This window comes from Typopeltis vanoorti, chromosome 20 (assembly GCF_054136105.1).
Source record: "Typopeltis vanoorti isolate ZY-2024b chromosome 20, IOZ_Tvanoo_1.0, whole genome shotgun sequence".
NCBI classification, from domain to species: Eukaryota; Metazoa; Arthropoda; class Arachnida; order Uropygi; family Thelyphonidae; genus Typopeltis; species Typopeltis vanoorti.
In genome coordinates this window covers 86,147,969-86,173,086 of record NC_143568.1, presented here as the reverse complement: position 1 = coordinate 86,173,086, position 25,118 = coordinate 86,147,969, and the positions used below count along the sequence as shown (strand labels likewise).

Sequence of the window (25,118 nt, the reverse complement as noted above, 5' to 3'; positions counted from 1 at the left end):
CAGTGTTGGGTGGATTTGGAATTTATATGATCTTTGCAATTTTGCACTAACATCTTGAGCAGAAAGTTACATCTATAAATTCTGTATAAAAAAATTACTGTGCTAAGTTTGGTGAGAAATGCTAACAGTGTTGACACTAGAGTTGAAAGTTCAAACAAAAAAAAATTATGGAATTCAAAACTTTCACAGATTTTTTGCGAATGTAATGACCCCTGCTTTTTAGGACTCTTTAAGATTCCCAAACCTTTTAATTACTCCAGGCTGCTTTACTACTTTGATATAGACTGAAGTTTGCATATAGATAGATATGTGTTGTGGTTATTCATAACAGTTCTTCACAATATAAACAAATAGCAGCATGTCGCACCAAATTAGATTGTTGTATAATCAGTTCAAATTATTAACGAAAGGAACCAATATCTTATCAGGATGCACTTATTTTAGAAACAGGATAAAAATTAATTAATTCAGGAGAGAGTGATATGAGTCAGAGAAGTCAGACTAAATGTGGTCTTTGAGATTGGTGCCAAAAAAAAATGGTTTTAATGTGTGATAAATGCAATATCACTTTTGTCACATTTTAGATTTCTATAAAGGTACCACCACTGTAAGATAGTTCTTTGAGTTAGATAAATTTGTCACAGACATCATGTAAGCTTTATTGGCATTAATAAAGTAAGAAAACGCTGATTCCATAAAAAGATTTATTGTGAAAAAAAAAAGAGCAACAGATATTTCATACTAAAATAACATTATCAGTGCAGAATGGACCAGCAATTTAAATGAAGCAAAATGCAAGGTAATACAGTAATCAGTTAACCAATAAAAGTACATACATGTATTAAAAGGTATCAAGCAATTATTCATTTTTGATATTTGTTAAGAATGAGAATCTTCCCATACTTTTTGCGGTCAAGAGACAGTCATTCCGGTATCAAAAATGAATAATTGATTGACTGACATTACTCTTCTAGCTCATAGCACTTACCTTTACAGTTAATCGATTCATTTACTATTTTTTCACACCTTCAAAACAATGCCCCTTCAATTGACTGACCCTGGCATATCAACTGACTTCTGGTAGAGCATCGTGTAACTTGACCAATACTTCAATTATCTGAACTTGCCTTTCTGATAATTAGACCTGATAATTTTGTCTCATTTAAATTTATTCTTCATTCCACACCAATGATATACTACTGTCTGTGTGTTTAATAAAATCGAAATATCAGCTTTCAAAATTCAGCTGTGAACAATTTCAAACTGTATTGTATGTTAGCAGTTTAATGCTTACTAAGCCTACTATCTATATATGTGGTTGTATTGTTATGCTGCAGTTCAGTAAAATTTGTTGCTAAAACCATTCCTAGATTCATCATCATTAAATTCCTAATATGTACCCTCGTACAGGATAATTATGATAGTATTATATGGAAGAATTATACCATTACTAACTTCTGATCAGTAATTTTCCTTCAACTTAATCTGTTATCTGTCAAGACTCCATTATTATCAGATCTTATATTTCTGTCTTTTAAGGCACTTTTAACTGTATCGGTCCATCTACATCTTTGTCTTCTTCAGGGTCTTTTTTTTTCCTGCCAACCTGGCAAAAAACACTGTTTTGCTAATCTTTCTTTTCTCATTCTGTTTAAGTGACCATAGCATCTGAGATTAGCTCTACTAACAGTTCTTGAATGCTAACAATAGCAGGTTCTTTCCTAATATCCTAATTTTTCATGAGATACTGCCATTGATGCCATCTGTTCACTCCACTAATCTTTCTCAGAACTCTCATATCAGAGGTCTTCTCTAGTCTTTGATCAAGTGTTTGTTTCTAACCCACCACCACCACCACACGGATCTATTAAAATTGGCTTGAACTCTGTCTTGCATACAGCTAATTTAGTGTTTTGACCTAATCTCTTTCTTATTACATATAAATTAATTCAGCTGACTTCCTACCATACCAGCTTTACTAATTCTGTTGTCTATTTCCATATTTAATTTACAGTCTTCACTAATTGTGCCTAAATAACTGAAATGTTTTATTTGTTCTATATGTTCACCATTCAGAATACAATTGATGTTTTCAGTGTTTCTATCTATTTTCATTGTCTTTGTCTTTTCTTGCTGATTTTCATACCAAATGTATTACAAGAGTTATTCAGTTTAGTCAGGGAATCTTGCAGGCCTGTACTGAATTTATTCAGAAGTATGACATCATCCGCATGAAGTAACGAGCTAAGATTAACATCACCAATTTTGATATGAGATTTGATACCACTTTCCTTTATAATATGATCCATGTAGATAATGAATAACAGTGGAGGTAATGTGCACCTTTGTTGCACACTCGATTTTACTTCAAATCAACTTCCTGTACCCCCTTCAATTCTAACTGCTGACTTATAGCTTAAATAGAGACTATATATTGCTCAATATAATGTCACATTTACACCAATATATGATTACAGTGTTTTGAAGAGGTTTCCTCTTGGCACCCTGTCATATGCCTTTTCAGATCAACAAAACCTAAATACAAATCCTTGCTATATTCCCAAGATTTCTCAACTATTTGTTTAAGAAAATCTGATCCGGACATCTATTTGGCTTGAATTCAACTTGATCTTCACCAAGCATCTCTTCTCTGAGTTGTTTCTCAAGTATACCTGCATAAATCTTACCAGTAATACTCAGTAGGGAAATTCCTCTGTAATTCTCATATTCAGTTTTATTTGTTAATTCCCTTTTTATAGATGAGTACTATAAGAGCTCTGCTCTGATCATCTGGAATTCGACCCTCTGACTAGGCCTTCTGAATTATTCAATACAGCCACTGTAAAACTTTTATACCCCACATATTTGAGCATTTCATCTACTCCAGCTGACTTTTCACATTTCAGGTTTTTGATGACTTTTTATACTTCAAGTATGGATATGAATTCCTGATGCCATTCCTGTTGGGAATTTTCTACTACCATGCTGACACTGCTTTTTTTTAATTTAGCCTTCTTTCAAAGTAATTACTTCAGACATCTAGAATATCTTTATCTTCAGTTTTCATGTTACCTTTATCATCTCTATTACTGGTTCCTTTCAAAGTACTTTTTCCTCCATTTCTAGCCTCCAGAACATTTTACCATCTTCCTGATATTTATTTTCTATGTTCTTATCAAAGTCTTCCCAAGACTTTTGTTTAGCCAGTTTTACATTTTAAATGTGTGTGTGCTTTGCTTTCTTACATTTTTCTCTGTAATCTCTAAGAGCACAAGCTGACTTACTTGCCAGGAACTTTTGATATTCTTTCTTCTTTTCCTTCACTGCTTCTTTAACTTTCTGAGTCCGCCATGGATTTCTAATTTTCCTATCCTTACAGACAACACATGCCTCTCTGGCTGAATCAATCAGTGTTTTCTTCAGGATTTGCTGCTGAATCTCCAAGGTTTGGTTCTTGTTTTCAAACTCTTTCATTTTTTCTTCAATGGATGTTTGTGTATTTGAGTTTACAGTTCACTTCTGAAAGCTGCTCAACCTTGATTCATTTTAAAAAATTCCTTATACACTCTTCTTTTTAATATGAAATTCAATTTTCATATAATATTAAAACTAAATATTATTAACTAAATAATATTTAGTTTTTATCCTGCTCAAAACTAAATAGTTTTGAGCAGGATAAAAACTTCCTATTTCAAATCCTCTGTATACTGTTGTATATTGAATCAGATTGAAAACATCACTATCAACCATAACATAGTCAATGAGAGTTTCTTATTTCTTGCATCTTCTTTCCATGTGAATTTTGCACATTTTTATGTTGGAACATGGTGTTAATAATAACTAATCGGCCTGAACAGAAATCCAGGGCATTTGCCATTAATATTAGCTTTGTGCTTTTCTCCAAATTTTCCCAAAACATTTCTATATGTTTGGTAATCATTTCCTATTCTACTGTTTAGATCTCTAACAAGGACCAACTTTTCCTTTTTCATTGAACCAGCTGCTTCTCTAATGCCTCAAAAAATTCCTCTATTTCTTCCTTGGTAGAACTTTTTGTAGGACCATAAGCACAAATAAGTCTCATTGTCCAGTTCCCCATTCTGATCTTTGCCACATCACTCTACTTGATATTGCCTGCCATTCATGTAGATTATCCTCATATTTAGTGTTGAATACTATAGCTACTCACTCTTTTCCCTGATTGTCATAGCCTGAATATAACCTTTTGTATTTGTGAATTGGAAAGATCTCACCTGTTTTTGTCTTCTTTGTATTACCTAAACTTATGTTGATCTGGTACTTTTCCAATTCTTCTGTTAGTTCCATTTCCTTTCCATTGATGTTTCTTATGTTGATATTATCAATCTCAAACTCTGTTGCTGTTGAGTTGAGACATGTTCAGGGATTTGTTCCAGCTTTTTCTGTTCACCCTGACGAAAATACTGGAGATCTAGTTTAAGGGAAACACCTCAGCCAGTATGAAATTCTGTCATGCATATTTTTTATATTGTGGTTTTAGCCATTAAGAATACAACTTGGTCTGCTAAATCCCAAATTGTATATAACAAAGATTCAATAAGCTGCAGTTATATGGTGTCAATGGGGCATTATATCAAGTAATACTTAGTCTTTATTTGAGTTGTAAGTCAGCAGTTAGAATTGAAGGAAGATGGTTTAATGTTAAATCTGGTGTGAGACAAGGATGTACATTATCCACTCTGTTATTCATTATCTACATGGATCACATTATGAAGGAAAGTGGTATTAAACATGATATCAGAATTGGAGATGTTAATGTCAGCTCTTTGCTTTATGCAGATGATGTTATACTTCTAAATAAATCTGCTACAAGTTTGCAAGAGTCTCTGACTAAATTGAATAGCTGTTGTAATAGATATGATATGAAGGTCAGCAATAAAAAGACAAATACAATGAAAATAGGCAGAATCATTGAAAATGTCAACTGTGTTGTGAATGGAGAACCTGTGGAACAAGTAAAACATTTCAGCTACTTAGGCACAATTTTTAGTGAAGATGGTAAATTAAATATGGAAATTGACAACAGAATCAACAAAGCCAGTATTGGTAGGAAGTCAATTGAATAAATTCATATGGAATAAGAGAGAAATTAGTTCATCATCATCATCATCATCAAATTCCTGCCATGTACCCTCAAGGGGTGTACAGGATATGACAGTACTACATGAAAAAATTACATCGTTACTAACTTCCTATCTACAATTTTCCTCCAAATCAGTCTGTTACTTGTCAAGACTCCAACATTATCAGATCTTATATTTCTATCGTCTAAGGCACTTTGTACCGTATCAATCCACCTATATCTTGGTCTTCCTCTGGGTCGTTTTCCTGCCAACCTGGCAGAGAACACTTGTTTTGCTAATCTTTCCTCTCCCATTCTATTTAAGTGACCATACCATCTGAGATTAGCTCTGCTAACGCATTCCTGGATGCTGACAATGTCAAGTTCTTTCCTAATATCCTCATTTTTAATATGATATTGCCATTGATGCCATCTGTTCATGCCTCTAATCTTTCTCAGGACTCTCATATCTGCGGCCTCTAGTCTTTGGTCAAGTGTTTTACTTCTGACCCAGCTCTCAGATCCATAAGTTAAAATTGGTTTGAACACAGTCTTGTATACAGCTAATTTAGTGTTCCGACTAATTTCTTTCTTATTCCATATGAATTTATTCAATTGACTTCCCACGATACCAGCTTTGCTGATTCTGTTGTCTATTTCTATATTTAGTTTACCATCTTCAGTAAAAATTGTGCCTAAGTAGCTGAAATGTTTTACTTGTTCCACAGGTTCTCCATTCACAACACAGTTGACATTTTCAATGATTCTGCCTATTTTCATTGTCTTTGTCTTTTTACTGCTGACCTTCATACCATATCTATTACAACAGCTATTCAATTTAGTCAGAGAATCTTACAGACTTGTAGCGGATTTATTTAGAAGTATAACATCATCCGCATAAAGCAAAGAGCTGACATTAACATCTCCAATTTTGATATCAGGTTTAATACCACATTCCTTCATAATGTGATCCATATAGATAATGAATAACAGAGCAGAGGGGATAATGTACATCCTTGTCTCACACCAGATTTAACATTAAACCATCTTCCTGTACTTCCTTCAATTCTAACTGCTGACTCACAACTCAAATAAAGACTAAGTATTGCTTGATATAATGCCCCATTTACACCATATAACTGCAGCGTATTGAATAGCTTCTCTCTTGGCACCTTGTCATATGCCTTTTCCAAATCGACAAAACTTAAATACAGATCTTTGTTATATTCCCATGCTTTCTCGACTATTTGTCGTAAAGTGAAGATCTGATCCTGACAGCCTCTATTTGGCCTGAATCCGGCTTGTTGTTCACCAAGCTTTTCTTCCACAATTCTTCTCAACCGTTTCTCAAGTATACTTGCATAGATCTTGCCAGGAACACTCAGTAGGGAAATACCTCTGTAATTCTCACATTCAGTTTTATTTCCCTTTTTATATATGGGTACTATGAGAGCTCTACTCCAATCATCGGGAATTCGTCCCTCTGTCCAGGCCTTCTGAACTATGCAGTGCAGCCACTGTAAGACTCTTATACCACCATACTTCAGCATTTCTGGTCGAATATCATCTACTCCTGCTGCCTTTCCACATTTCAAGCCTTTGATAGCTTTTTCTACTTCAAGTATGGATATGTATTCCTGACTGCATGCCTGGTCAGTGTTTTTTATCACTGTGCTGTCATCACTGCTTGTTTCATTTAGCAGTTTTTCAAAGTAATTACTCCATACTTCAAGGATATCTTTTTCTCCTGTTTTCATTTCACCTTTATCATCTCTAATTCCTTTTACAGCACTCTTTCCTCCATTCCTAAGCTTCTTCAACAACCTCCAGAATATTTTGCCACCTTCTTGATATTTATTTTCTATATTCTTGCCAAAGTCCTCCCATGACTTTTGTTTAGCTAGTTTTACACACTGTTTAGCTTTCTTACATTTGTCTCTGTATTCTGTAAGAGTAAAAGCTGACTTATTTGCCAGGAACTTTTGATATGCTTTCTTCTTTTCCTTCACTGCCTCTTTAACTTCCTGTGTCCACCAGGGAGTTCTGATTTTTTTATCTTTGCACACAACCTCACCACATGCCTCTCTGGCAGAATCAATCAATGTTTCCTTCAGAGTTTGCCACTGAATCTCCAAGGTTTGATTCCTGTTCTCAAACTCTTTCATTTTCTTTTCAATAATATTTCTGTATTTTAGTCTACAGTTTACATCTGAGAGCTGCTCAACTTTTATTCGCTTTAAAACTTTCTTACATGTTATTCTTTTCAATATGAAATTCAATTTTATCCTGCTCAAGACTAAATAGTGATCACTTCCAATTTCAAATCCTCTGTACACTCTGGTGTCCTGCACCAGGGAGAAAACATCACTATCAACAATAACATAGTCAATGAGACTTTTCTTATTCCTAGCCTCTTCTCTCCATATGAATTTGTGCACATTTTTATGTTGGAACATGGTGTTAGTAATAACCAGTCCATGTCCCGAGCAGAAATCCAACAGATATTTGCCATTATTATTAGCTTTGCTCTTTTCTCCAAATTTTCCCAAAATATTTTTGTATGTCTCACAATCATTTCCTACTCTACTATTTAGATCCCCAACAAGGACCAACTTTTCCTTTTTCATTGTGTCAGTTGCTTTTTCTAAAGCCTCAAAAAATTCCTCCACTTCTACCTTAGTAGAACCTTCTGTGGGACCATAGGCACAAATAAGTCTCATTGTCCAGTTCCCCATTCTCATATTTGCCCACATTACTCTACTTGAGACTGACTGCCATTCAAGAAGATTAGCCTCGTATTTTGTGTTGAATACTATGGCTACTCCTTCTTTTCCTTGATTGTTATTGCCTGAATATAACATTTTGTATTTATTGCTCAGAAAGATCTCACCAGTTTTGGTCTTTTTTGTTTCAGTCACCCCTATTATGTCGATCTGGTACTTATCTAATTCCTCAGCTAGCTCCATTTCTTTGCCATTCAGGCTTCTTACGTTGATAGTACCGATCTTTAACTCTGGTGATGTTGAGTTGGGGTTTGTTTTCAGATTTGTTCCAGTAGCTGACTTTTTGCTGTTCGCCCTGGTTCCCTGGCGAAAACAACGGGGGCCTTGTTTAACCGGGCGACGCCCCAGCCGGCATGAAATTTTGTCATGTTGTACCATCATTTTTTATTTTGGTTTAACCAATAAGAATACAATTTGGTCGGCTAAATCCCAGATTGCCAGCCCATCCTCGTTCGTTCAGTATCAAAGTAGATACCCAACAGGGTGCACCACGAGAAGGTGAGGATTGGACATTAGGTCAGAAGCCCTGGTCGGTTCTCCGCATTCCTTTAAAGGCTATGTGGAGGTCTCCTCTCAGTTATACAGCTTTGACCCTTAAGCACCCTGAGAAATTAGTTGGAATACTAAAATAGCTGTATACAAGACAGTGTTCAAACCAGTTTTAACTTATGGATCTGAGAGCTGGGTCAGAAGTAAAATTGGTTGGAATACTAAAATAGCTATATACAAGACAGTGTTCAAACCAGTTTTAACTTATGGATCTAAGAGCTGGGTCAGAAGTAAAACACTTGACCAAAGACTAGAGACCATAGATATGAGAGTCCTGAGTTATTAGGAAAGAACTTGACATTGTCAACATTCAGGAATGCGTTAGCAGAGCTATTCTTAGGTGGTATGGTCACTTAAACAGAATGGGCGAGGAAAAATTAGCAAAACAAGTGTTCTCTGCCAGGTTGTCAGGAAAACGATCCAGAAGAAGACCAAGATATAGGTGGATTGATAAGGTTCAAAGTGCCTTAGACAATAGAAATATAAGATCTAATAATGGTGGAGTCTTGACAAGCAACAGACTGATTTGGAGGAAAATTGTAGATAGGAAGTTATTAATGATGTAAATTTTTCATGTAGTACTATCATATCCTGTACACCCCTTGGGGGTACATGTCAGGAATTTGAAGATGATGATGTATTTAGTATAAAATCTGTCATTTCATTTGGACCATTTTAATATCAAAATTAATCAAAGCAAAATTATATCTGGTGTGTGACACACTAAATATAATTTTGCACACACACACATCACTTGTAAGAAGTGCATGCATGCATGCATGCATTTCTTACATGTGCTAAAAGTGACTTTAGTTCAGTTATGGTAATGAATGGTATGGTGTGACCTTACAAAAGAAATAAATTATGGTAAGCAATTGTAAAAGTGTGCACATATTATGATTGTCTGCATTCATTTCCTTGTTTTATTATGCATCATTGTGTTACTAATTTGATATTTACTTTTTAAATTTTTAGCAATATGCAAATGAGGCTGGAGGATTGGCTGAACAACCAATGGAAGAAGCTGGTATGACTCCAGAGGTTATTCAGAAGGTAAGGGAATATTATCATAACAGTTTTCTTTTTCTTAAAAAAAGTGCAAATCTTGTGAAAAATTAAAGCAACCTTAATTCTAAAGCGACTTGAAATCTAAATAATTAGGCTGATTAACTAAGAGATGTTATATCTATGTACTCTATATGAAATACAGAAAATGAACTAGTACTTTTAAATCCATTTGTGCCTCCATAGCACATTGTCAGAATGATGTATTGCCTGAGTTTTTAATAACATTTTTGACATATAATTATTAGACATATGTATTTACATGAATAAAGAATAATAATTTTTATTAAAAGCAAATATTTTGGTTGGAAATTAACAAGTTATCATCACTGTATCAGGATAATCACAAGGAAAAGCTAGAACAAAGAATATTAATCTATTAATCCTAGTTACAGAGCTAGAGTGCCACCATACAGGTGGTTGCAAAATAAAATGAGATTGCAATTAAAACTAAGATTAAAATAATTTCAAAATACAGTCAAATAAAATTTAGATAAATAAAATGATTGAATGCCATAGCATCACATATTTAAAAAAAAAAAAATAAATGGAGATAAGAGAAGGGAAGCACGTTGTTGCTTGCCATTGCAATTTATGAGAATGATACTCTTCCAAATCATTCCAATAGGCAATCATTCCAATTCAAGTTTGGGTTGTGAGACATTCTTCAGCACTCTTTAAAAAAACTAATCAAACCAAAACCAATATAAAAGGCAAGCTTGATCAGATGATATTGTGGACAGTGTCCACTCCATGCTGAGCAATGACAGATTTTTCAGTTTTTTTTTAAATTATTGTTGATATAAGATAGGTGTTCTTGTAGTTGGTTTTCCATCAAACATCCTGTTTGTACAAAGTATGAGTGGAGGCACTCACATTGAACCTAGTAAACACCAGAGAGGAGGTGCTATTTATCTATCAAAATCTCCATGAAAAAAACATTCGTGGATGCAACCAGGAGGAGATTTTGTTGAGAGGGAAAGATGTATGGATTAAACCTGTATCTTTTCAGGATCTTTGCAGTTGCCTTTGAGGTGCCTATGGTGTATGAGATAGGAACACTGTATAGTTCAGGGTTATTAGAGTTAGGCTTCTAAGTGTGCAGGATGCATTTACACTTCCTTGAGAAGAGGTGCTAGAATGTTCTTGTGCATTCAGTTTGAAAGCAGATAGCTTATAGAGACCCACAAATTGATCAATTTCTTCACAAAACTAATTGATTGCAATTTGTTTTTTGATACCAACAAAAACAGAAACATAAATACTTAACATCATTAAGACAAATCAACATCATCATCAAATTCCTGACCATTTGGGATATACAGGATAGTACTGCACAAAAGTTATACCATTACTAACTTTCCGATTGACAATTTTCCTTCAAATTAATTTATTATCTGTCATGACTCAAACATTATCAGATCTTATATTTCGCCTGAATCCACCTTGTGTTTCACCAAGCCTCCCTTCCACAATTGTTCTTATCCGTTTCTCAAGTATACTTGCATAAATCTTACCAGGAACACTCAGTAGGAACATACTTCTGTAATTCTCATATTCAGTTTAATTTTCTTTTTATAGATGGGTACTGTGAGAGCTCTGTTCCAGTCATATGGAATTTGACCCTCTGACCAGGCCATCTGAATTATGCAATGCAACCACTATAAAACTTTTATACCTCCATATTTGAGCATTTCTGGTAATTCTAGTTTTTCATCTACCATTTGGTTGTCTTGTAACTAAGGTGTCTAGGAAGGGCAGACTATTGTTACTTTCTATTTCTGTCATGAATTGGATGCTTGGATGTTGGCTGTTCAAATGGGAGAGGAAAGTGTGTAAGTTGTCCCATCCATGTGGCCAAATTGCAAGCATAGCCGACATAGTGTAGCCGAAGAGTGGGTCAGGGGAAGGTTAGAGCATTCTTTTCTAATGTCTCCATGGAAAACGATAGCAGGGAGGGAGTGGGGGGGGGGCTATGGCCATAATCCTTGCCAAACAAAATAGGCTAAGGTCATAGTGAACTGAAAAAGGTCTGAGATATCAGGAGGAAATTCTGCTTACCAAGCAGAATTGCCAAAGTGTCTTTGAGTGGGACATTTGTGAATAAGGAAGAGACATCGAAGTTGACCATTATGTCAGTGTGGTGGAGTGTGAGGTCTTGTATAGTGGACTTAAAATGGGCTGAGTTTTTGATGTGTCGGTATTGCCAGTAGTACAGGAAAGCACTTTGGCTAAATGTTTAGCTAGTTTGTAGGTGGCTGAGTCTGTACCATCTACAATTGGTTATAGAAGTACATCTGCTTCCTGGATTTTTGGCAGTCCATAAATATGGGAAGGGAGGTCTGGAATTGTCGCGTTTTAATTTGTTGGTTTGCCTGCCGGACAGAAGGTAACATTTTTTAGTAGTATATGGATAGTTGTAATCTCTGTTTGGGTGGGATCATAATTGTGTAGGCGATAGGTGGAATGGTCTTTTAGAAGGGTGGTCATTTTTTAATATAATCTATATGTTTAAAATAACAGTATCATTGCCCTTGTCTGCATTCAGGATTACTTTTTTTTTTTTTTTTTAAATGCAGACTGCTTTGAATTCTTTATTGGGCAGGTTGCTAACAGGAGATTTTTCCTGTGAAAGCACGTTAGCTACTTCAAACCTAATATTGTTGGCCTCACTGGCAGGAAGGTTGTAGATTTCTGGAATCAACTGCAGCTCTTACCCACTACCCAAACCTAAACAAATATGGTTGAAACAGACTGCTCCCCTCATATGGGAAACAACACTCGTCCGTAGACAGTCAGCCCAACAAATAATAATTCTCAACCGAAGCCAATAGGTGGTAATTGTAGGACTCTCAGTCTCCTGTATCTATCCGGTTTCTTCATCTTTGTTACTGAAGTGTGCCTGCGTACACATGTGTAATACAAGTCTTTTTTCCTGACGATGTTGATTTGACTTTGGCGAAATATGCAATAGTATGTAAATAAGTTTATTTATTACCTAATACATTGTTAATTTCCTTAAAAAATATATGATGCTGGAGAATCAATGTATAAGCCTCAATACTAGGATTACAATCATCCATGGAGATATAGTAGCACACAAGGCCAACAAATTCGGTAAGTTAAAACTGAAACTAGCAAGAGAGTTCAACAGGGATTACTAACCTTGTCTCTTACCATCGAAATGATTATTTTTTACTGAAAATAATTGATAAATATGATTTTAATTTATAAATACCATAGTCATTTTGTTTTTCAGATATGTGCATTGCTTATGTCTTGTTAGATTTTAACTCTTTCAATTCTAAATTGATTTGATTACTTTTGTTAAAAAAAAATAAAAGCTCCAGGATAAGGCTACATTGCTTACAACAGAGAGGAAGAAGAGAGGGAAAACTGTACCAGAGGATCTTGCTAAACCAGAAGATTTGCGTGGTTATCATACCCTGGCATCTCATCCGGTAAGAGAAATTATTATTATTAATATTACACTTGTTCTTGAATTCATTCACACTGCAATCATGTGCAGACATCATCCAATGGTAATCCATTCCCATCATGCACCACTCAATGAGAGAAAAATCTAGATGTAACCCCCCCCTTCTTGACAGCATTCATTCATTCATTCTCAACTTCCAAGGAATGCCCTCTTGTCCTTTTCCCACCCTCCATAAAAGGAAAAATTCTATCAACTGAAATTCTTTATGACCCTTTCAGAAGTTTGTACGTTTCAGTCATATCACTCCTCTTTCTCCTGTTTGCTAGTGTCTGCAGTCTACAAATTCTCAATCTCTTCATAATCAGTATTCAATCCTGATATAATTTTTAACACTCCTTTGCACACACTCTCTCTCTCTCCACTGTATCAGAATCACAATTTCAGACCTAGCACACAACAGTCCAATTGAGGTCTATCAAGGCCTTGTAAAGAGGCAAAATGACATCCTTATCTTTACACGTTAAAGTTCATTTTAGCACTGCAATTATCTTTTGATTGTTTGCAATCTTTGCTACATGGCCCTTGAACTTCAACTTGCCTTTTACTAACTCCAAGATCCTTAGCCTGATCAGTTTCTTCCAGCATAATCTCACCAATATACTATGACATTGGATATCTAATCACGCCAAAGTGCTTGCCTTTTTTATTTACTGATATTGAACTGACACCCATTTTCCTATTACCACAATTCCAGCTGATTACCATACCTATCTTTGCATCATCAGCAAATAGCTGTATGTTGCATGTCAAATCCTTCCCAGTATCATTAATGTAAAGATTGATTGAATAACAGTGCACCAAGGACTGATCCTTGTGGTAACTAGTTACTTTAATTCACATCCCCTGTACCACTTCTTGATATCTGTCAGTCTACCATCCTCTTTACTATGCTAATATTTTATAATCCAAACCCATATTCTCCAATTTATGCAACAATCTTCCATGCTATATTCTCAAAAGTCTTAGCAAAATCCAAAAGTATCATTGTATATCCATTTCCCTTGTCTAGTTCAATGGAACATTATTATAGAATGTGAACAAGTTGCTAAAACATGATCTTCCCTTAGTAAACCTATGCTGTTCATTACAAAGTAGAGATTCACTGTTAACCCATTTCTGAATGCAAGCCTTAACCAATTTTTTCAAACTCTTCACCACCACTCCTGAGATACAGATTGATAGTTCAATACTTCGGTCCATGCACCACCCTTGTGCAATGGGATTACCATACATTCTTTCCATTTATGCGGACTCTTCCTTGTTCTGAGACTCAAAAATTATATAGCCTGGTCAAAGAAATAGCCGAGTTCAGCTGAACACTTTTTTAGCATCTGTGCTGATATCCCATCAGTTCCTATTGAGCTGTTGCGCAAACTGAATTCTTATTCAGTTTGCGCAACAGCTCTAATACCTCTTTTTCATACACCAGAGTTTCATCAGAAGAGGTAGCAGTGAACTCAGTGTTGCATACACCATGAACAACCTCTTCTGCATCTGTCACCCTCACACCATCTACATTCAGATGAGTTATTTATTCATATTCATTCTTTCTTTTATTTGCTGCACAGTAGAATTCATGTTGATTGTCTTTAGCTAGCAGAGCCAGTTTCTTTTTTTACTCAGACTTGGCTTTCCGTATAACAGTTATGACTCTTCTGGCTTGCTGCATATAATTTTCATAACAATCATTATTCTTATGCACACAGTATTCCTTCCTCATCATCCATTTCTTATGAATCTCTTGCTTAATAAAATTACACATCCATTTGACTCCTATCCTATTTATTCTTTGAATTCTCGGGACACGTTCTGATATTACATCAGTTAAGTATTTTTTAAATGCTTTCCATGCACTGTTGATATTCTTCCCATCGAGCAAACAATACTATTCCTCTGAATTCAGTATACTCATAATTTCCTGCTTTTTAGTTTCACTTAAACTTTTCTGAATGGAGCATTCATATAATTAGTCACTTCCCAACTGAGTACTGCATGATCGCTGTCACCAACCAGAGGCAGAATAGTTATGTCTTTAACTGAAACATCCTCTGGCACTATAATCAAATCTAACACTGATTGACCTTGAGTTCCTTCTGTCACATGCTGCTTGAAGAAGTTGTCCTTCAACAGCTTAATAATTTCAGCTTCATTCTTCTCATGAGATTTTACAGCTACCCAATCAATATTTGGATAATTAAACTCTCCCATTATGTTTACTCTTTTTGCTCCCATCGTCTCTCTCTTTGGTAATACATTTCTTCATCACTAGCAACCGATCCACCAGGTCTGTAACAGCACCCTGCTATGTAATTGATCTTGTTAGATTCTACCTCACATCAGATGTCTTCAAATTCACTGCCACATGAAATACTGCTACTGGATTCAAGTCATCCGATATCATTAGTAGCCCTTCCACTCCTCTCCTATCCTCTCTATTCTTCCTAAAAATACTGTACCCTTTACCCTCGATACCAGTTAGTATGTCTGATCCTGATAGCCCAGTCTCACTAATTCAACAATTTGAGGTCCCAACATATTGACCAAGGCAACAAACTCTAACCCTTTGTTTCTGATACTCCTAGCATTCGTATATAGACATAATAAGCTACCTGCATGTTCTTTTGTATACTCTTGTCTGCAGTCTACATGACACAGTTGGACAAATTGCAGATCTCTATTCTTCTGTAGTGACTTATACATGTCGTCATCTTTGCAACATGTTTGAAGGGTCTGAACCAGACAATCACAAAGTCGAAATAGTTTTCTCCTAATAATCATTTCAGTGATAATGCCCATTCCTTTCATTACCACAATTGTATATAACATTGTCACCCTTACACTCATATTCACACTGTTCCTCCTATTGTAATTTAGTTTCCCCTACTCTCTGTATTAGGTCTGATACCAGTTATTAGTTTTTCAAGGCTCCTGATACCAAATGCATTCAGGTGTAGGCCATCCCCTTTATACAAATCTAATCATCCCTTAAACTCATTCCTCGCATCCATTCCTTCTATACAGCCTGCACATTGAATCGTTTGCAATTATACTCCTTCTTCGTAATTAATTTTTATCATGTCAAGGTAATGTACCAGCTATATTCACTTTTTTGCTCTTCACTCTCGTCTCTTCCAACAAACCTTTCAAGTCCTCTCATACTGAACTTATTGCTAGTTAAGTCATTAGTACATACTACCATTATGATCTCGTTTACTTTGCTTTTCTGTTTTTGAATTGCATGTGCTATATTTTTAATTTTCGCTCCTGGAAAACTTGATGTTATAACCCACTCATCATCAACGGTATGTTTTATGATAGCCGCCATACCAAATAACATCCTTCTTTTACAAGCTTTTTATTTTTTTTTATATATATTTTAACAAAATAAAATGTAGGACAAAAATTATTGTTGCCTACAGAAATGTCTTGTGCTATAAATACAGTGATAATGAAGATTTTATCGTGAGCTTACCATGTTAAAAATTGGAAGCCAGTAAATCAATCTTATACAGATTTTCCATGTTTTGTTCTACAATGAAACTTGTGGATGTCTTAAGATAATATACTTTAAAGTACAACAAGATAGTACAACACTATATTCAGTCCTGAAGATATTTTCAGGTGCAAACTTTGTTTGCTCTCACTGGGATATAGGATTAAACTAAATTTATCATAAACTTTGAATATACTTAAAAGTTTTGGCAATGCTTAATTATTAGCAATTTATTTCTCGCAAGTTTATCTGTAATTTCAGATAAACTTATTACATTCGGATGTACAGCTACATATTGCTATAACAAACTCATAGAAACACCAAGAGTAGGTTTTTACAGAAGGTAGTGATTTTTTTTATTTATTTATTTATTTTTAGAATAGCATTGTGCTGATGGGATTTCAGTCAGGAAGTTTTTTCAGTGTGTTATAATGGTATTTGCTATAATGATTCAACTGTTTTATGTCTGCCTAGTCTGCTTGCAGACATTCATCAAGAGTCCTCTCATCATGCATCCCAAAGTGTTGTCAAGTCGTTAATTAGCAGAGCACATAATCTTTGCTCTGCTTCCCCTCAAGCTTAAAACAAAAACTTCTCACTATCAAAACTTCTTTAATGGAATTAAATTGTTACAATTGCATCAAATCTAACAGATAATTGACTCCTTCGTTCCAGTGCCTAAGAATTCTTTGACAGACCACAGGATTCCAATCCCTTATATTGCTGATAACTCTGAACATTTTGTAGAATATTGAAGTTTCACCTTAATCCCACATATTTTCTTATCTACAAAAGGCAACCTGTCATTTCTACCTTTAGCTGTTGTTTACTAGATCCCTTGTAAATGTAATTTGACATACTTTGTGTGGAAAGGTCATTCTGTAGAAAAAATAATTAAAGAACATAAATACTACATTGAATACCTGAAACCTCAAAAATCTGGTCTGGCACAACAGATAGATGATAATAGCAAATTAGAGATAGACGTTGAAAGTGTTTCCACTTGGTTATACTATGAATTAAAGATGGCAAAAAATTATATTCTTGGTTTGCCTTTTATCCAAGTGTAAGCAAATAAATATTTGTGTGTGAAGTAACATCATGATTGGGCTACTTGTATATAAAGGCTAATGACTTCACATTAATTGCCTTAGTATTCCATAATGCACATATTCTTACGGACATGTATAATGCTATGCATTATGCCAAGGGCCACTACCCAGATCAATTTTTACCTTTATTATGCTCTCATGAATGAGAGCCAGACCCAGAAGTGATAAAAAGGATGAAGTAATGCAAAAGTCATATTTCCATATACAAGTAGTCAAAAGGTGTCACATTTTATTACTAAAATACTCTGGATATTTTAAAAAAAATGATGGTACAACATGACAAAATTTCATGCCGGCTAGGGCGTCGCCCAGTTAAACAAAGCCCCTGTTGTTTTTGCCAGGGAACCAAGGCGAACCGTGAAAAGTCAGCTACTGGAACAAATCTGAAAACACACCCCAACTCAACATCATCAGAGTTAAAGATCGGTACTATCAACATAAGAAGCCTGAATGACAAAGAAATGGCGCTAGCCGAGGAATTAGTTAAGTACCAGATCAACATTATAGGGTTGATAAAAACAAAAAAGACAAAAACTGGTGAGATCTTTCTGAGCAATAAATACAAAATGTTATATTCAGGCAATGACAATCAAGGAAAAGAAGGAGTAGCCATAGTATTCAACACAAAATACGAGGATAATCTTCTTGAATGGCAGTCAGTCTCAAGTAAAGTAATGTGGGCAAATATGAGAACGGGGAACTGGACAATGAGACTTAGTTGTGCCTATGGTCCCACAGAAGGTTCTACTAAGGTAGAAGTGGAGGAATTTTTTGAGGCTTTAGAAAAAGCAACTGACACAATGAAAAAGGAAAAGTTGGGGATCTAAATAGGAGAGTAGGAAATGATTGTGAGACATACAAAATTTTTTGGGAAAATTTGGAGAAAAGAGCAAAGCTAATAATAATGGCAAATATCTGTTGGATTTCTGCTCAGGACATGGACTGGTTATTACTAACACCATGTTCCAATATAAAAATGTGCACAAATTCACATGGAGAGAAGAGGCAAGGAATAAGAAAAGTCTCATTGACTATGTCATTGTTGATAGTGATGTTTCTCCCTGGTGCAGGACACCAGAGTGTACAGAGGATTTGAAATTGGAAGTGATCACTATTTAGTCTTGAGCAGGATAAAATTGAATTTCATATTGAAAAGAATAACATGTAAGAAAGTTTTAAAGCGAATAAAAGTTGAGCAGCCCTTAGATGTGAACTGTAGACTAAAATACAGAAAGATTATTGAAGAAAAAATGAAAGAGTTTGAGAACAGGAATCAAACCTTGGAGATTCAGTGGCAAACTCTGAAGAAAACATTGATTGATTCTGCCAGAGAGGCATGTGGCAAGGTTGTCTGTAAGGATAAAAAAATCAGAACTGCCAGGTGGACGCAGGAAGTTAAAGAGGCAGCGAAGGAAAAGAAGAAAGCATATCAAAAGTACCTGTCAAATAAGTCAGCTTGTGCTCTTAGAGAATATAGAGACAAATGCAAGAATGCTAAACACTGTGTAAAACTAGCTAAACAAAAGTCATGGGAGGACTTTGGCAAGAATATAGAAAATAAATATCAAGAAGGTGGCAAAATATTCTGGACGTTGTTGAAAAAGCTTAGGAATGGAGGAAAGAGTGCTATAAAAGGAGTTCGAGATGATAAAGGTGACATGAAAACGGTAGAAAAAGATATCCTTGAAGTATGGCGTAATTACTTTGAAAAACTGCTAAATAAAACAAGCAGTGATGACAGCACAGTGGTAAAAAACATCGACCAGGCATGCAGTCAGGAATACATATCCATACTCGAAGTAGAAAAAGCAATCAAAGGCTTGAAATGTGGAAAGGCAGCAGGAGTGGATGATATTCGACCAGAAATGGTGAAGTATAGTGGTATAAGAGTCTTACAGTGGCTGCACTGCATAGTTCAGAAGGCCTGGACAGAGGGATGAATTCCCAATGATTGGAGTAGAGATCTCATTGTACCCATATATAAGAAGGGAAATAAAACTGAATGTGAGAATTACAGAGGTATTTCCCTACTGAATGTTCCTGGCAAGATCTATGCAATATACTTGAGAAACGGGTGAGAAGAATTGTGGAAGAAAAGCTTGGTGAAGAACAAGCTGGTTTCAAGCCAAATAGAGGCTGTCAGGATCAGATCTTTACTTTATGACAAATAGTCGAGAAAGCATGGGAATATAACAAATATCTGCCTTTAAGTTTTGTCGATTTGGAAAAGGCATATGACAAGGTGCCAAGAGAGAAGCTATTCAATACGCTGCAGTTATATGGCGTCAATGGAGTATTATATCAAGCAATACTAAGTCTTTATTTGAGTTCTAAGTCAGCAGTTAGAATTGAAAGAAGTACAGGAAGATAGTTTAATGTTAAATCTGGTGTGAGACAAGGATGTACATTATCCCCTCTGTTATTCATTATCTATATGGATCACATTATGAGGGAAAGTGGTATTAAACATGATATCAAAATTGGAGATGTTAATGTCAGCTCTTTGCTTTATGCAGATGATGTTATACTTCTAAATAAATCCGCTACAAGTCTGCAAGATTCTCTGACTAAATTGAATAGCTGTTGTAATAGATATGATATGAAGGTCAGCAATAAAAGACAAAGACAGTGAAAATAGGCAGAATCATTGAAAATGTCAACTGTGTTGTGAATGGAGAACCTGTGGAACACGTAACACAGTTCAGCTACTTAGGCACGATTTTTAGTGAAGATGGTAAATTAAATATAGAAATAGACAACAGAATCAGCAAAGCTGGTATGGTGGGAAGTCAATTGAATAAATTCATATGGAATAAGAGAGAAATTAGTTGGAACACTAAATTAGCTGTATACAAGACAGTGTTCAAACCAGTTTTAACTTATGGATCTGAGAGCTGGGTCAGAAGTAAAACATTTGACCAAAGACTAGAGACCGCAGATATGAGAGTCCTGAGAAAGATTATAGGCGTGAAGAGATGGCATCAATGGCAATATCATATTAAAAACGAGGATATTAGGAAAGAACTTGACATCGTCAGCATCCAGGAATGCGTTAGCAGAATCTCAGGTGGTATGGTCACTTAAACAGAATGGGTGAGGAAAGATTAGCAAAACAAGTGTTTTCTGCCAGGTTGGCAGCAAAACGACCCAGAGGAAGACCAAGATATAGGTGGGTTGATACAGTACAAAGTGCCTTAGATGATAGAAATATAAGATCTGATAATGTTGGAGTCTTGACAAGTAACAGACTGATTTGGAGGAAAATTGTAGATAAGAAGTTAGTAATGATGTAATTTTTTTTCATGTAGTACTATCATATCCTGTACACCCCTTGAGGGTACATGGCAGGAATTTGATGATGATGAATACTCTGGGTTAGAGAAAGTTGTTTTTTCACTTGGTTATACTATAAATTAAAGATGCCAAGAAATTATATTCATGGTTTAATCCTTTATCCAAGTGTAAGCAAATAAAAGTTTGCGTGGGAATTAACATCATGACTGGACTACTTGAATAATAAGGTGCGACACCTTTTAACTACTTGTATATGGAAGTATGACTTCTTCGTTACTTCAACTTTGGTATCACTTCTGGGTCTGGCTTCCACTGATGCGATCTCAATAAAGGTTGAAACTGGTCTGGGTAGTTGTCCTTCCCATAATGCATAGCATTATATGTCTCCATACACTTATCCATAAGGATATGTGTATTGCATTATGAGATACTAAGGCAATTAATGTGAAGTCATTAGCCAATATATACAAGTAGCCCAGTTGTGATGTTACTTCACATACAAATTTTTATTTGTTTACACTTGGATAAAGGATTAATCAAGAATATAGTTTATTGGCATCTTTAATTTAGAGATCAAATAACTTGACAGTAAATGACATGTTTGAGGGGGGAAAAAGTGTAAATTATACAAAAAAAATAATATATTTTGAATGCATTGAGAACAATGCTGAAAATTCACTTGCCACTTAGTCTGTTTATTTGCATATGGCGAGTGAGTGGATTTCTGGAGCGCTGGTTCTAACTGCTTTCAGACATGAACTTTAAAGTCAGATATGTGAATTTTATTTTGGAAAACAAGACCCAAACTTTTTGACACTGAATGGCAAAATTTGAAAGGGATGGGGAATAAAAAAAAAAAGAAAAGATTGACTCAGCCAAAGAAGTAAGTGTTGAAGTCGTACAGAGATAAAATAAATAAATAAATAAAAAATATAAGCTGTAGGGTGGACTTGCATAGGAAGTTAAAGCACTTCATGAAAATAAGAAATCATAGATAGCTCTTAGTAACCTGGTATGTGCTCTTAAGGAATATGGAGAAAAATTTTGAAGAGCTAAAAATGTGTTAATGTAGAGAGAGAGAGAGAGAGGGAGTCATATTTAGATAGAAATTGTGCCCTTAACTTCCATTTTGACACAAGTTACATTTTAGTATACAAAAAGTTTTCTGCATTTGACATCAAAAATCAGTTTTTTTGAGGTGGGAATGGTAGCTCTTTCTGTCTTTCCTCTAAGTGGGAGGGGGCAAACTTCATTTTTGGATTCAACCAGCCAGTAAATGACATTTATATTTTCCAGGTGGGTGAGAGGGTGTGAATGAATTATATTTAGAAAGTATATAATGAGGTTTGATAACATAGTGTTATCAAAAATCAGTATAAGAGGGGATGGTAACTGTTGCAGGCTTTTCTATGTGGTGGTGGTGGGGGGGATGCAGTTGAAGTTTGAGCGTAAGCCAGTAGTGATGTGAGGCAATTTTAGTTAAGCTGCTTTTGTGCACTTGAAGAACCAAGTTTAGGAAAATGAGGAAAATATTTTTCATTGGAATGCAGGATGAATTACTTCATTTTAGCAAGAATTATTTTAACAATTTCAACTCAGTGATTGGATCGATAACTTCAACAGCTTCAACAAAGTGATTGGATTGACATTCAAACCTGCAAACAGGCAAACTGGATAGAGCACACTAATAGCAGACATGACACACTGGCTTTTATAGTCTTAGTTGTTTTGGCCATAATTCAAAAACAACTCGAAGAAAGTTGTTTAACAACACTGGAAGAGCTAGAGAAAAGATGGTGTGCACTAAGAAGTTTATTAAGTTACTGGAAGTAGCTGACATATGCCATATATTTTAGAATTATTTGTAAGAGAGTGGTAAGGAGTGCCAGGTATTGTAATAGTAATCAATTAGAGCTGATTTGTTGTTTCCAGCAAAGTCTATAGAATTCCCACCATACTAGTGGGAACATTAGGTTGGCAGTTAAAATAAAATTGCTATACATTTCCTGATCTTTGACAAAATATTACATATGTTTTCATTCATATTTTATCTAGCATAAGAAAAAGTTTCTGTGCAAAATCTTCACAACCAATCTTGTGTACAAAGAGCAGTTGATTCACAACAATTTGCTTTTTTGTATCACATGATCCACAATACATGCCTGTCTATAGAATAAAGTCTTCAATAAAAATAACTTTATTACTGCTCTGGCAGTATGGAGTGCCAGAGGCATTTGGGGATAGAAAGTCAAGGGTTCAAGAATAATTTTGGAGAGCAATAAAAACAGCAAATGAATTTTATAAATTTGAGCATGGAAATTTGAATCAAAGAATATGGACATTCAACTTTGGTATTTTGTGGCATGGAATAATGTTAGCCACACCTTTGTACAATCGAAATCATATAGATTAACTTTAGGTACTAAGTAGTTGTGTTGGTTATTAGTTGAGGTTCCTTTAGGAATAGAAGATATTCTTGGCACTGTATGTTTGTAAAAAGAATGTGGAAGATGATTTAAAAATTTTTTTTTTACTTTATTGCTGAAAGTTTTCCCTCTCTGCAGGGTTACTGCTATGATTTGCATTTTTTTTCATTATGTGTTGACAACTGGAAGGTGGATCAGCAGACATATTGATAAACCTTGTACAAAGTTATACGTACCTGAAAGGATAAGGCAGTCAACATGAAATCATCAGCCTCTATATACAAGTAGCCTAGTCATGAAGAAACTTTATGCTCAAACTTTGTTTGCTTACACTTGGATAAAGGATCCAACAAGAATATGATTTCCTGGCATTGGAATTCATGTTAACCACACCTTTGTACAATTGAAATCATTATCAGTTCTGAAGATTTAACTGATAAACCTTCAGAACATTGACCACCTAAATTTATTGCACAACCTGCTGTCCTGTGTTGCACTTGACAACAACCTGATTTTATTATTATTATTATTATGTGACTCCTCCAAGGAGTCCCAAGACTCATCGTGGGAGGGAACCTACTCTACAACTCTCCGTCTCCACCACTCAATCCCCCAACTACAGCAAACCATCTACACCAATGCCATCTACTACTGCCACCACTAGTATTTTCACAGACAATCACAAACATCCATGCCCACAGCGGGATTCGAATCCACAGCCTTTTGGCTGTAGAGCGGATAAAATGTGGATGAAAACAAAAATGGATATTTGACAAGAATTTAACTTTCAAGTATATATCCTAGGAAATGTATAGGAAATTTTATTTTATTTATTTTTCAGTCTAAATGTTTGTATCCCTTAGGTTATTAAAAATATGGGGAGGGGGTTTGAACTTAATGAACAGGATATCTTAATCCAAGAGAAGTACATATCATGATTTAACTCATAACATGTGTTAAATCTGACCTTAATTTATACAACTTTCTGTCGTTAAATTTAATATCTAGTATATGCATGGAATTATATTACTATTTCTCTGGTATTTGCTTGAAATAATCAAACCCTCAGCTAACCATACCCTCATTTTATCAATCTGCAAATCATTTTGCCAGCACACTTGGATAATTGTGGGAATACTGTGCTTTCTTTGTTTCAGTATTGGAATACTATGAGTGGGCACAATAATGATAAACTAGAAAACAGAAGAAAACTCACATTAGAACTTATTTGAAGAATTTTCATGTTTCATAGGCATTTTTGTATTCATGTGGTACAAAAATGCATGTGAACTTAGGCAAAAATTCTACGGATAAGTTTTAACACAACTTTTCTTCTGTTTTATAGTTTTTATTGGTATTATTACTGTGTTTTCTTGATAATGAATGTTTGATATGGTATGGCTGAGGTGTTACCTTATGCAGTATTTATTTATTTATTTATTTATTTATTCTAACTTAGTAATGTAATATTTTTGCTGTGATATAGGGTCTTCATAGTGCTAGTATTCCTGGAATTTTGTCAATGGATGTCTGCCCAAGTGACACTAGCAAGATTCTTACTGGTGGTAATGATAAGAATGCTGCTATCTTCAACAAAGATACTGAACAAGTTATTACTATCTTAAAGGGACATACAAAGAAGGTTACATCTGTGATATATCATCCTGAAGAGGTTAGTTTCATATGTTGTGCACCATGTGCAGTCACAGATTAATATTCATTTGGTTCATTAATATTCATTAAAAAATTATCTTATATACTAATTTTCCTTTTCAGTAAAATTACCCTCTCATTAT

At 35.0% G+C, this 25,118-nt stretch overlaps 1 protein-coding gene across 2 annotated transcripts in view; it reads left to right on the top strand.

Moving 5' to 3' along the window:
* Positions 1-25,118, top strand: part of Prp19 (pre-mRNA processing factor 19) — a 171,453-nt gene that overhangs the window by 99,475 nt on the left and 46,860 nt on the right. For both annotated transcript variants that reach the window (XM_090410212.1, XM_090410213.1), the window contains 3 exons: positions 9,409-9,486; positions 12,843-12,959; positions 24,809-24,994. In XM_090410212.1, the coding sequence (XP_090266338.1) occupies positions 9,409-9,486; positions 12,843-12,959; positions 24,809-24,994 (381 nt within the window). The remainder of the gene's footprint in view (positions 1-9,408; positions 9,487-12,842; positions 12,960-24,808; positions 24,995-25,118) is intronic.